This window comes from Salvia splendens, chromosome 21 (genome assembly GCF_004379255.2).
Source record: "Salvia splendens isolate huo1 chromosome 21, SspV2, whole genome shotgun sequence".
NCBI lineage: Eukaryota > Viridiplantae > Streptophyta > Magnoliopsida > Lamiales > Lamiaceae > Salvia > Salvia splendens.
In genome coordinates this window covers 20,331,985-20,345,165 of record NC_056052.1, presented here as the reverse complement: position 1 = coordinate 20,345,165, position 13,181 = coordinate 20,331,985, and the positions used below count along the sequence as shown (strand labels likewise).

The 13,181-nt window shown below is 38.6% G+C and overlaps 1 protein-coding gene across 1 annotated transcript; it reads right to left on the bottom strand.

The window, feature by feature from the left end:
* Window positions 1-6,624: 6,624 nt before the first annotated feature.
* On the bottom strand, window positions 6,625-12,343 carry LOC121783725 (respiratory burst oxidase homolog protein E-like). The gene is made up of 14 exons (XM_042181875.1): window positions 11,521-12,343; window positions 11,288-11,447; window positions 10,699-10,747; window positions 10,369-10,482; window positions 9,459-9,857; window positions 8,880-9,263; window positions 8,677-8,772; window positions 8,431-8,546; window positions 8,136-8,306; window positions 7,908-8,064; window positions 7,579-7,767; window positions 7,370-7,498; window positions 7,143-7,221; window positions 6,625-7,052 (listed from the first exon to the last, which is right to left on the bottom strand). Exons 1-14 carry the CDS (start codon window positions 12,089-12,091, stop codon window positions 6,943-6,945), a joined length of 2,724 nt encoding a protein of 907 aa, XP_042037809.1. The 5' UTR covers window positions 12,092-12,343; the 3' UTR covers window positions 6,625-6,942.
* Window positions 12,344-13,181: the final 838 nt, after the last annotated feature.

Below are 13,181 nucleotides of genomic sequence, written 5' to 3'. Positions count from 1 at the left end.
GTAAAAACAGAACAAAAATAAATAATAGTACCAACTTAAACTTGAATGATAATTTTAAATACCTCAATAATAGTACCAATTGCTAAGGATTTCCTTCGAAATTCTTTTCGTAGCACAAGCCCTAAAGTCTCTCTTCTATATAAATTTTGCGCAGAGAATGAAAGGTATTCTTTTCTCTGTTATAAAATTCGCCCGTCTGTACCGAAAATCAGCAGTCCTTTCGCATTCTCTTTATTTAAATAGGTTTATTGGAAATTGGGTTTATTTAATTAGAGTATTGATTATACCAAGTCCAGTCCATTTGTAAAGCCCAATTACTAAAAGATTGGAAATTTGGAACATCTTCTTCTCCACAGGCGGCGGCGACTGGTTTGCTGTTGGGGCAGAACTTCACGAGGCGTGGGGTCGGCGGCTGGGGAAGGGTATTATCCGGCTATTCTCCGGGAACAGCGGTGGGGTCGCCCGAACCCCCCGACCCCACCTAGATCCACCGATGAGTGGAGAGGACGAAGATAGAAAAGGAAGGGTGGTGTTGGGGATGAAGAGTGCGAGGCATGTGAGGAGCCGAAGAGGGGTAATTTTGTATGCGAAAATTGTTCTCAGCCGTATTCCCATTCAACCAAAGTCTCCATATTGGGCTATACTAATTTCTTGGGCTCAACCAAACAACTAAAAACTCTACCCACCCACTCATGAAAAGTCCATTTACCACATACCCCTGAAAATAATTTTTGGGCCTACCAGACACGCCCTAAGTGTAATGGCTTCTAGTCCTAAACAATAGTATTTTGTTAGTGTAATAGCTTCTAGTCCTAAATAATATATTTTGATATATATTTAACGATTCCATCAAAAAGTTGTCTGGTCCGGTCTCGTGGATTGTATGGGAATTTGGGAACAACTGTACTCAAGCCCAAAGCCCTTAGAGCATTCACATTCGGTACCTCAAACATATCTGACCGTGGAAATGGCGGTCCAATTTGGTCCCTTGTGTTGTAGGGAGGGCGTAGGGAGCAGAACCACAGTGGAGGTCCAACGTCGTGTCTCGATGGTGGTCTGGTGTGGCCGACATTTGTGTTGTAGCCCGTTGGACCGTATTGCAAGCGGATTAGGCTAGGTTAAGCACAAGTGGTCGATGGGGTACATTTTTTAAAAACTTTTGAAATTACGTTTGTGAATTTATATACAATTCACTTTCAATTTCATTCCAATATCATTCTCAGCTCACTTTCAATTTCATTTTTATTTTAGAATTTACATCTTTAAATTATGTAATTTTAAATTAAGTAATCTTTCCATTGCGGTTTATTTAATTTTACTTTATAACTCAGAAAAATTATAAAGTTAATAGTATGTAACCGAATAGCCCAACATCCCAATAGAATTGGCTCAAACTCGAGCGAATTGCCCCAATTGACATTCGTAGTTATGGATCCGCCACGACCTCCTCGTTAGGTTGTCGCAATATTAGTGACTGTAGAACAGTAAAATATAGAGACATAGTGGAAAAAGTAGTTGTGTATATTATTATTCAACATAGGCCACATATATATAGTACAAGAAACTAAGCTAGGCTATGTCACATCACCAATGTGGGACATAATACATATAATATATTAACACTCCGCCTCGAGCTGGATCACATATATTGATCATGTCCAACTTGGTACAAAGTTCTGAGAAACGCTTCATAGGCAACGGTTTTGTAAAGATATCAGCAATCTGGTTAGACGATGAAGTGAAATGAGTAGTAATTGTCTGATTCAAAACACACTCTCGAATGAAATGACAATCAACTTCAATATGTTTAGTCCTCTCATGAAAAATTGAATTATTCGCAATATAGATTGCAGCTTGATTATCACAATGCATCAGTAAAGGTTCATTGAAAGTGAACCTCAATTCTCCAAGTAGATTCTTGACTCCAATCATCTCAGTAGCAGTATGAGCCATAGCTCTATACTCGGCCTCGACAGACGATCTCGCAACAGTATGTTGTTTCTTACTTCGCCAAGTTACCAGGTTTCCTCCCAAGTAGGGCTGGTAATTTTTGACACGATACGATAATCCGACATGAATCCGCACGGAATTATTGGGTTTGGATCAAGCCTTATTGGGTTCGTGTCCTTATCAGGTTGACCCGTTAAGAACCCGATAATTCTGGGTTGGGTTCGGGTTGGATGCGGGTTGGATACGGATAACCCATTAAGAAATAACATTATTATTTTTTATTATTATTAAAAAAATATATTTTACTTTAGTTTTAAAATTTATTGTAAATCAGGTTTAAATCATATAAAACAGATTTTAATCGTGTAAATTAGGTTGAAAAACAAGGTTTGATTGTGTAATATTAGATTTAATCGTGTAATAATAGGTTATAATTGTGTAGTATCAGGTTTGAGTCGTTATCGTGTTGTGTCAACCCAAATTATATCGTGTCGTTAACGGGTTCGTGTCGGATGCGGGTCGTGTTCGGGTTTGAAGGTAGCAGGTTGGGTTCGTGTTCGGGTTTAGAGTTTTCTTAACAGGTCGGATTCGGGTTAGGCCTTAGTGGGTTGGGTCGTTATCAGGTTGACCCGATAACGACCCAATCCGCATGATTTCCCACCCCTACTCCCAAGTAGGTGCAATATACAGAAGTAGACTTTCTATCAGACTTAGAACCAGCATAATCAGCATCAGAATATCCTTCAATTTTTAGATGACCATTCTTTTTAAATGACAATCCTTTGTCGGGCAATTTCTTGATATATTGAAGAATTCGAATAGCAGATCCTAGTGAACTTGCTTAGGTTTATCCAGAAAACGACTGACTAAACCAACAACAAAGGAAATATCAGGCCTTATTACTGTCACGTAGATAAGTTTTCCAACTAGACGTCTATACTTAGCTTTATCCTCCAAAAATTCTCCACTAGCATCCCAAACACTTGGATCAACCTCCATAAGAGTATCAACAGGCTTTGTTCCAAGTAGTCGAGTTTCTTTCAGTAAATCTGTAGCATACTTTTGCTGAGATAGAGACATTCCAGAATTTCCGTGTGCAATTTCAATTCCCAAGAAATACTTAGGACGCCCCAGATCCTTGATAACAAAATGTTGATGCAAATATTTCTTAATTACCTCAATTCCACGAACATCACTTCCAGATATGAGTATATCATCAACATACACAATGAGAATGACAATACCCGATGTTTGATGTCGCACAAAGACCAAATGATCAGACTTGCATTGCTTAAAACCAATAGTTCCAAGAACACTACTGAACTTATCAAACCACGCCTTGGGACTTTGTTTAAGGCCATAACTGACCTTTTTGTGACAACAAACCTTAGTAAAATACCCCCCCCAGCAACATATCCTGGAGGTTGCTCCATAAAGATCGTCGGAGTCAAATCACCATACAAAAAGACATTCTTCACATCAAGCTGGTACATGGGCCACAGAATATTAACAGCCAAAGAGAACAGAATTTGGATTGAGTTCATACGAGCAGTTGGCGAGAACGTCTCAAAGTAGTCAATACCATAAGTTTGTGTGTATCCTTTGGCCACAAGCTGAGCTTTGTATCGATCAATACTACCATCAGTAAGAAATTTTATGGTAAACACCCAACGACAAGATACAATATCTACAGAATTAGGGGCACGTACCAATATCCAAGTACCACGACTTAAGAGAGCTCGCATCTCCTCATCCATAGCGGCTCCCCATAGAGGGTGTTTAAGTGCCTCTTAGTAAAAAGTTGGAATAACTGTAGATAAAAGACAAAGAGCAAAGGCACGAAAATGAGCACTCAATCGAGTAAAGGAAACATGATTAGACACATGGTGTTTGGTGGTACAAGTACGTTTACCTTTGCGAATGGCTATGAGTAACTCATCAGGGGGAACTGCATCTTCAGAAGCTGGAGGCGAAGATGATTGTGGCAATGGACATGAGCCTGTATTTGGTTCTGTTTCAAGGGCTTCAACGGCTGTTGCAGGTCGATGACGTCGTGTATAGACCTGTAAAGGAGGAGTAGAAGGCATAGGAGATACAAAAGTTTGGGCAGGTAAAAGAGTAGGATCTAACTGGTTGGTTGGTTTATTTTGAGAATGGGTAAAAATAAGGCTGAAACTCAGAGAATGTGACGTCTGCAGAGATATAATGACGTTTGGTAAGAGGGTCAAAACATCGGTATCCTTTTTTGGTTCTAGAATAACTAAGAAAAACACACTTAATGGAGCGAGGGGACAATTTATCCAACCCAGGAGTAAGATCATGAACAAAACAAGTACACCCAAAAATGCGAGGAGGAATATGATAGAGAGATTTATCAGGATGAAGACACGAAAAAGGAATATCCCCATGCAACACACTAGATGACATCCTATTAATAAGAAAGCATGCAGTAAAAACAGCACCAGACCATAGATACTTAGGCACATTCATGTGAGACATAAGAGTACGCACAACATCTAAAATATGACGATGCTTGTGCTCAGTTACCCCATTTTGTTGAGAAGTGTGAGAGCAAGAGGTTTGATGAATTATACCATGAGATTCACAAAAGGATGAGATAAATTGTTGTGTGAACTTAAGGGCATTATCAGTACGGAGGATACGCAAATCAACATAGTATTGTGTTTTTATTTCATGGTAAAAGGATTTGAGATCAGTAGAAACTTCACTTCTTTGTTTAAGCAAATATAACCATGTCATACGAGAATAATCATCAACAAGAATTAGAAAATACTTGAAACCCCCTCTGGACTAAATCCTACTAGGACGCCAAACATCACAAAGAACTAGATAAAAAGCAGAAGAGCTACGAGTCTCGACTCGAGAAAGAAAGAAAGTGGTATGGTGCTTGCCCAACTCACATTACTCACAATTAAAATCAACAGACGGAACTGGAACTAGACTACGAAGGCTGGAAGAAGACGGATGACCAAAACGATAATGCCACTGATATGGAGACACAGCAGTAAAGAGAGCACTAGGAGAGACAAGTGAAATAGGATCCAAGTAGTACAGACCGCCACGCTCATGTCCTCTACCAATCGTCCTCTTCGTCTGCAGGTCCTGAAGGATAAAAAGTGACAGAACAATTATGAGTTTTTGTTAGCTAGCCAATAGATATTAAGCTGACTGAAAAATTTGGGGCAAATAAAACATTATCAAGAGTGATATGAGTAGTGGGTTTGACAACATCAGTGCCAGTTACTGGAGAATAGTTGCCTTCATCAAGACGAACATATGGAAGAGATGATGGAGAAATAGATAAGAAAAAGGATTTTGTACCAGTAATATGGGTAGAGACACCTGAATCCAACATCCAAGACTTACCAAGAGACACAACAAACGCAGCTACAGAGGTAGCATCAGTACTAGATGAAGAACTTGGCGCCTTAGTGGGAGTTTCGATAGGCGGTCTAAAATCAGACATAATAAAATAGACTGTAGCAGGAGGACAACAACTGTAGGAGGAATAGAATAATAGTTGTAGTAGTAGTAGTAAAGCAGCAGGCAGATAGCAGAGAGCGGAGCAGACAAATAATAACAGTAGATAGGGATGGGTCGATACGAGATATCGTATCGAAAACGTTGTATCGTATATCATATCGAAAATATCGATATGAAAGAATTTCATATCGTTATCGTATCGAAAGTTTCGATATATCGAACTTTCGATATGGATAATATCAATATCGTTATCGTATCGATATTTCGATATATCGTACCGAAATTTGATATATCGAAATATCGATATCGTATCGAATACCTGTATATCGAAAATTATAATTTTAAAACTTAAAATTCACACAAAAATTAATAAAACTTCAACACAATAAAATTAATAGTGTTCTTATCTCCATAATCAAAATACAACACAACCAAGTACAATTAAATGGATTTATATATATTTATAATTTTAAATTTTAATATGTATTGAATTCCAATATGTTTCAATATATACGATATATATCGTATATTCGACATAAAACGATATATCGAAAATATCAATATATATCGTATATTCGATATAAAACGATATATAGCGATATAAGGAAATTCATATCGTTATCCTATCGAAAACTTACGATACGGTATCGTATCGTATCGAAAATTCGATAATTTTTCGATATTTTTCAATACGATACGAGCGATATATCATTTTTTTTATATTTTCCCCAGCCCTAGCAGTAGAGCAGAGCAGCAGGCAGATAACAATTGCAATTACAGCAGACATATAACAATTGCAGACAAATAACAGTTGTAGGCAGAGTAGCGGAACAGGGGCAGAACAGAGCAGTAGTAGCAACGGAGGCGGAAAAAAAACCTAAATTTTGAAAGCCTAATTTATTTTTTTTTACTTTTTTTCAGACTAATTCAAATCTGCTCTAGTACCATGTAGAACAGTAAAATATAGAGACATGGTGGAGAAAGTAATTGTGTATATTATTATTCAACATAGACCACATATACATAATATAAGAAACTAAGCTAGGCTATGTCACATCATCGATGTGGAACAGAATACATATAATATATTAACAGTGACTATTTCGTCTATCACACATTCCATTACTAAAATGCGAACTTTTTTGTAGTCACGGGTGCAAGATTCGTATATTCAAAATCAATAATCGTTTATTTAGTCTAATGTATTGTATGCTGTTCCATGAGATCAAAATCAATCTATACGAAAATACATTTTTTTACATTTCTTTTTATGCATACATTTCCTGCTTCACCGTTGTTCCTGCTTCCGATAGAAATCTCTACTTTTTCAATAATCGGAATTTCTCTATTCTATGCGTATAATGATTTCTTTGATTCATTTACATTTTTAAAAATGAATTTATAATGCGTGTATGTGTGTATATATTTATATATATGCCCTTCTTGAACATGAGTAATTACAAATCGCGCGTGATATATCTTCTTGCTTCAGAAATATTCCTTATGAAACTCAAACCTTGTGGATGTCTTGTAACTCAATTCTTGCGATAGCTTCTTCAGCTCCTTCGCTAAAATAGGCATACCGCAGTAGAATACACCTGCACGTCACCAGTTAGTTCAGGTGATGTTCGGTTTGTAAGACAAGATAACAGTGAGATATAATTTGAGACCGGAAACGAGTCATTTACCTACTGTCGAGCATGGATGCTTCGCAGCTACTTTGTGGAACACCTCTCTCCAGTTAGGCCTTGCGAAATGTGTTATAACCTGCAACGTGAAATTGTAAGGGGCCGTTTGACAGAGAAGATAGATAAGACAAACTATGGTAGAAACACAGTGTAGTATTTAACTTATGATTTGCTATAGTAAAATAGTTTTTATTTTTAAAATAACATGGGGACACAAAAAATAGTACTCGAGTTCCGGATAGGATGTCGACTCCGTGTTTAGCGTGGTTGAGAGCCTGCACCATCGTGATGAGAGTCGACCGTGCATCGCCCTCTTCATACACACTTGTTAGGTAATTGTGCATCTCGATTTGGCCCTGTTAAATATCAACCATTAATATAAATAAGATGACGAAGAAGAAGAAGAAAAAGAAGTGAAGAAAGCGACTATAAGTACCTTATGGTCCATCTCCGCAACCTCACTCATCACCCCCTTGAACCACTCAAACGATCCAGGCTCCCTAGTCACCCAGTAGAAATGTGCATTCCTCGTCTTCTGCGACTTCTTCCTCCCGCCAGATGTGTCGTACGAGGAGGCGAAGCTGTTTGAGCTGTCATCCGACCGGCTGGCCTCCGTGTTAGAGTCCTAATAAAAATTAACAGGAGACTAATATTTGTCAACAGTTGCAAGTCCAAAAACATTTTGTTGAGCTTAAATAAGATATATCTGACCATCAGTGATGCTAGAATAAAAATAAAATTAAAATTAAAATCCGCTTAGCGTACCACTTGATCTTCAAGCCTGGTGTTGTTCAAGAGATCCCTGAGGATGCTTATGAAAGGGGTGGCCCCGATGCCCAGGCCAACGAGCAGCAGGACATCGTAGTTCTGGTATTCCTGCGCGGGCGCTCCATAAGGCCCATCCACCAGCAATTTTGGCAGGCTGCACCAGGTTAGGTTAAATGTTTTGATCATTCAATAATACTGAAAATAAAATGATCAAGAAAAGTTTACCCTGTTTGATCAACGTTTCCCATCGATCCAAATTTAGCACGACCAATCACACATGTTGAGCTATTATCCTCAGTGAACACTCGCTTCAGTTCTTTAGTCCAATCACCAACTGTCCGGATATGAACACTCAGATAATTGTCACCTGGTGCTGAAGTAAGCGAAAACGGATGCCTGCAGAAAAATCATATAATTATTTTATCACGATCGACTTTGAAAGAAATATAGTATATTCATACAATAAAAAATTTTTGTGTCCACCCCTGAAAACGTGTATGAATGTGATGGTGGTGCTCACCACTCGAAGGAAGAGATTGCCGGACACTGCAGGAAAATATATTGGCCGCTCTTATATCTGAAGCCGTTCGGTTTTGTCATCACCAAGCTGAAGACACCTCCTGGAAGTACAGAAACCTATAAAGTCCAAAAACAAGCATGTAAAATGTAATATTTTTTCATGCTCATAATTTATTTCGTTTCTCTGTTATCGTTTTGTTACTTAGCACAATTGTTTATTTTAGAGTCATATTGCAATCGAGATTACCTTGAGAATCCTAACTGCATAATGTTCTGATCTGCAGGTTCTCAAACTTCTCTCTGCTATATAAAGAATCAGCGGAACAGATATATACATCCATGTCTGTTACATGCAAACCAAAATTATAACATTAGTGCTAACAAATAGTAGTCTTTGTAGAACAATATTAGAGTGATATGAACTTTAAAAATGAATATCCCAGTTCTTACTGTTTTTTGGTACCAGCGATGAACGAGGAATAAGAATGAGCCATGAATCAAAAGCAGGACATAGACGAGACCGAGGAGGTGGTGCGAGTACCAGAACGCATTAAACCCTGTTACTCTGTTAAACGGAGGAGGCAACTTTACTCCGTTTCTTCTAAATCTCCGTGTGGCCAATGTGAAGGCCAGCATCATCAGCACCACCATAGAGATCCCAGTAGTGCCGATGACACCTCTCAAAAGGCCACTGTAGGTAGGCTGGCCATCCTTAAAATCGGGTGCAATAAGCGCGAACCTCTCTGGAGAAGACCTAGCGATGCGGGGGAAATCGCACGTTATATGCACTCCCGCATGGACTACCACCGCAATCGCGATAGCAGACGCAATTATCTGCAGATGAGCGCCCATTTGTTTTATCTTCCGATTAATCAATTTAAAATGCTACTCCTTCCGTCCCCCTTATTAATTATCATACTTCATTTTTACTATTTTTAGTTCACTAACTTTATTTATCCACTTTCCTCTTTATTTACTAATACATGTGCTAGTCAAAGTGAGACACATATTGAGGAGGAGGGAGTCTACCTTGTGGAAATTAATGTTGTCGTCGAAAGGAATAACTAGTCTTGCTCTGGTGGAACGCAGCCATGTGAGTATGTTGCGGCAAACTGGGAGGAGGATGAGGGCCATGTTGAGCTTGAGCGTCTCGGCGGCTCCTTTGGCCGTGGTGAGGCAATTGCCCATCACCTGAAATGCGGCCTTCTGCCGGTACTGGAGGAACTTCCACGTGAAGAGCCCGGCCATTGCGCAAGCCCAGACCAGCAGAAGCAAGGCTCTTTGCCAGTTATCCAGCAGCACCGACAAGAACTTGTTCATCACCACACTGCTGAAATTCTGGCTCCATCCCACACTTGTTGTGCTCAGAGGCCTACTGTAGTTCATATAGTTGTCCCTTTGTAGGAGAAGTGTTTCCAACTGCCATAACTGAAACACATCCTTTTTCCCATGAGATGACTCACCACATAGGGGCCTAGATGAAGAGTATAAGAAATTTAATCTACTTCTTTAATTATAAATTTAGACTACATATCTAGTTCTAGTTGTGTTGAAAGCAAGTTTTTTTTTTGTTTTCCATTTTTTTAGGGGGTTGGTGGTGAGTTGTATCTTAATTGAAGAGTAGAATGTTGTCTGGTAAGTGAAATTAATATAATTCAGTTGACCCAAAGTGAAATTATTGTTAATATCATTAAGTGTCAAATTGAAAAGGCAAATGTATAGACTAACTTTGATTAGGTTAGTATAGCAATGATGGGTACATTTCAACTGATTATAGACTTAATTAAAAGTTAATGACTTTTTATTGCATCATCGCCTTTTCTTCTCTGGTTTCGTTATCTAACGAAGGATCATGCAACCACTACGATTTACGTGGCCAATTTAGAAGACAAATTATTCTAAACATAAATATTATTTTTATGAAGGCAATGATGGGTACCTCAATGTAGCCGAGGCATTCAGGGTCAAGCTCTTCCATTATTAAAGAGGCGTATTCGTTGGCACGTTCCTTGAAATTGGACAGCTTATTTGCAGAAGCACTTAGCATTATTAGCTGTTTAGGTCAAAACATAAATTAAACTCATATTAGCATTTTCATGACTTTCTCCAACAATTTTTTTTAAATAAAGAAAGAAATTAACTCAAGAATATTGCTGTCGATCTCGAATTAGGTGAACCAGAAAAAACACATGAGTTAAATGAAATAACACAATTTAAAATTGATAGTATATATAACAATTTTACCTATATCATAACCTTTTTTTCTTACCTCTTGTACTTCGTCCCTAGTGATTTTTCCATCTCCATTTATGTCAGCCCTGTGCCAACAATCAAAATCATGTTTCATCAATAGCCAAAAGTCTGATTACAACTACAATCCCTAAAATAGAAATTAATCTCCAAAATCTGAAAAAAAATAAAAAATCGAACCAAATTTATTTTAGGAGAGGAAAAGTGTTCAACAGTTCATATTATCTAGTAGAAGTATTCTGACAAAGATTGTCGATTCTAATAGTCGATTTAGTAAATTACTCATCAATTCATATTCCCGAAATTTTAATGTTTGGTAGTGATTTGGTACGTGATTAGAGTAATGGAATAAATGTAAAAAAGTGAAAAGGAAGTGGTTTTGACAAGAAAACAAAGAAAGATGAGTGACCTAAAATAAGATTAGACATTTTAGAGTAACAAGAAAATTAAACTAAACGCAAGTGATAGAAAAGAGAAACCTCAAAAATTAAAGCACTAATCCGGACCGTTCAATCTCTAGCAGTATAAATCATCATCAAAATCAGAGGCAAATCAACGGTCAGAATTGAATATTTAAATTAGTAGAAGTAAAAATGAGCGGTTGTTACATATCAAAGAAAATTTGGAGACGCGCGTCGAAACTGCCGTCGGAAATTTGGAGCCAAAAATCATGGAGCTCCGCCTTGGTGATTTTGCCGGTTTTCAGCCTCCGCCGCCGCGCCAGTGCGTCGAAAACCCCCAACGCGAACTCCTTCGAGTCTCCCATCCCTAATTTCAAACAATTACGGATCGAATTTCCGAAATCGATGCCAATTGAGTGTTCAATTTTGTTTGAATTTACCTATGCATTCGCCGAAATCGTGGCGGGAGAGCAGGCCGTCGACGGCGAGGACGGCGAATCTGGCCTCGACGAGCTTCCAGAGCATGTCGGGGTGAGATTCGCCGCCGGTGCTGCGGCTGATGAATCTGAGGCCGCCGAGCGCTCTCTGCGCGGTGGATTTGTTCCGCATCATCTTCGCCTTCATCTTCATCAGCTCACGCGCCGTCACCACCGCCGCCTGGTGGTGCTGGTCCTCGGCGGCGTCCGACGTGGACGTCCTCTCCGACGGCGTCCTCCGCCACGAGAACATCCGCCGCAGCCGCGACGCCGCCGACGTGCTCCGGGCGAGAAATCCGCCGGCCTGGTCGTCGTCGCCGGAGGAGGAGGCATTGGCGGGGGCGAGGCTGCAGAGGACGACGGAGTTGTCGTCGAGCTCGAGCGTGACCTCGACCATCTCCTCGGCGGCGATGTTGCGGCTGAGGTCGTTGAGGTAGACCGGTAGCATTGCCCCGCCGAAGAGAGGCGGCTGCTCGAGCGAGCATTCCGCCGCGTCGAAGGAGCGGCTGCTGCTCCCGAACGACGGCGTCCGCATAAATAACTAATAAAAAATTGATGAATAATGCGGAATGAGGAATTGATCAGAATTTAGATCGCATCGATTTGATCGTCATCAACATCATCAGCTTTGTGGATGAGTGAAAATTAGGAATTACGAAGAAGAAAGAGGAGGAGAGAGAGATGAGATGTTAAAATAAGGAGAGCACCTCTCAACCGAATGGAATGCACACAAATTTCAACGCATGTATGTGATGTGCCCAGTCGTGCCTAAGCAGAGTAGTTGGAGCTTTCCAATTTCTACAAATGACTCTCTTCAAATTCCATTTTATTACTGTCTTTGTCCTTAGCTACCCCCACCAATTAACTATTCTAATCTTTTTTTTTTATTTTAATTAAGCAATCAAACTCTAATCTATTCATTTTATTTTATTTTATTTTATTTATAACCCTGCATGTTTGCATTTTTGTCCTATATTTCGAGCTAGCTTTGATTTTAAGTTTCGTAACCTCACTTTTTAATGTACTACTTCATTTTTACTAAGTAGACGAGGATCATTATTCGTATAGGAGTATATATATATATATATATATATATATATATATATATTATAAAAGTGAAAATATCCAATTCCTTAAATAAATAAAACTATTCAAATTGATATAACAAAGATAAAATGGCCATAATGATTAAAAAAAAACTTTAACCATTTTAGATTGAAATAATATAATTGTCTATTATTTTCTGTAAATTTGAGAGAGCGACTAATCTAAACTATAGTACCAAGATAGTACAGACTAGGGAGTACTAACAAGCTATTGTTTGGTTGGGAATAAAATGAGGGTAATTTACAATATTGTACTCTCTCTATTTCATTAGTGTTAATATTTATTTTAGGCATAAATATTAAGCAATACGTACATATTTAATAAGTTATGTGGAGTTCAAATAAAGTAGAATAGATAATAAAACAAGGGACAAGACAGTAAAGAGAAAATAAAACAACAAACATAAATGTGTTGTATTTTTCTTAAAATGAAATAACCAAATTCTAACAGAACGGTCCAAAAAGAAAACTATAATCCAACACTAATAGAGAGGAGGGAGCACTGACTAGGCTATAAAT

Excerpts from the sequence above, each read along its gene's own strand:
- LOC121783725 (XM_042181875.1), bottom strand. The coding sequence starts at position 12,091 with ATGCGGACGCCGTCGTTCGGGAGCAGCAGCCGCTCCTTCGACGCGGCG. Across the intron at positions 8,773-8,879 it reads ATCGCTGGTACCAAAAAACA|ACATGGATGTATATATCTGT; the intron begins GTAAGAACTGGG and ends TGCATGTAACAG. Across the intron at positions 7,768-7,907 it reads CCAGGCTTGAAGATCAAGTG|GACTCTAACACGGAGGCCAG; the intron begins GTACGCTAAGCG and ends AATTTTTATTAG.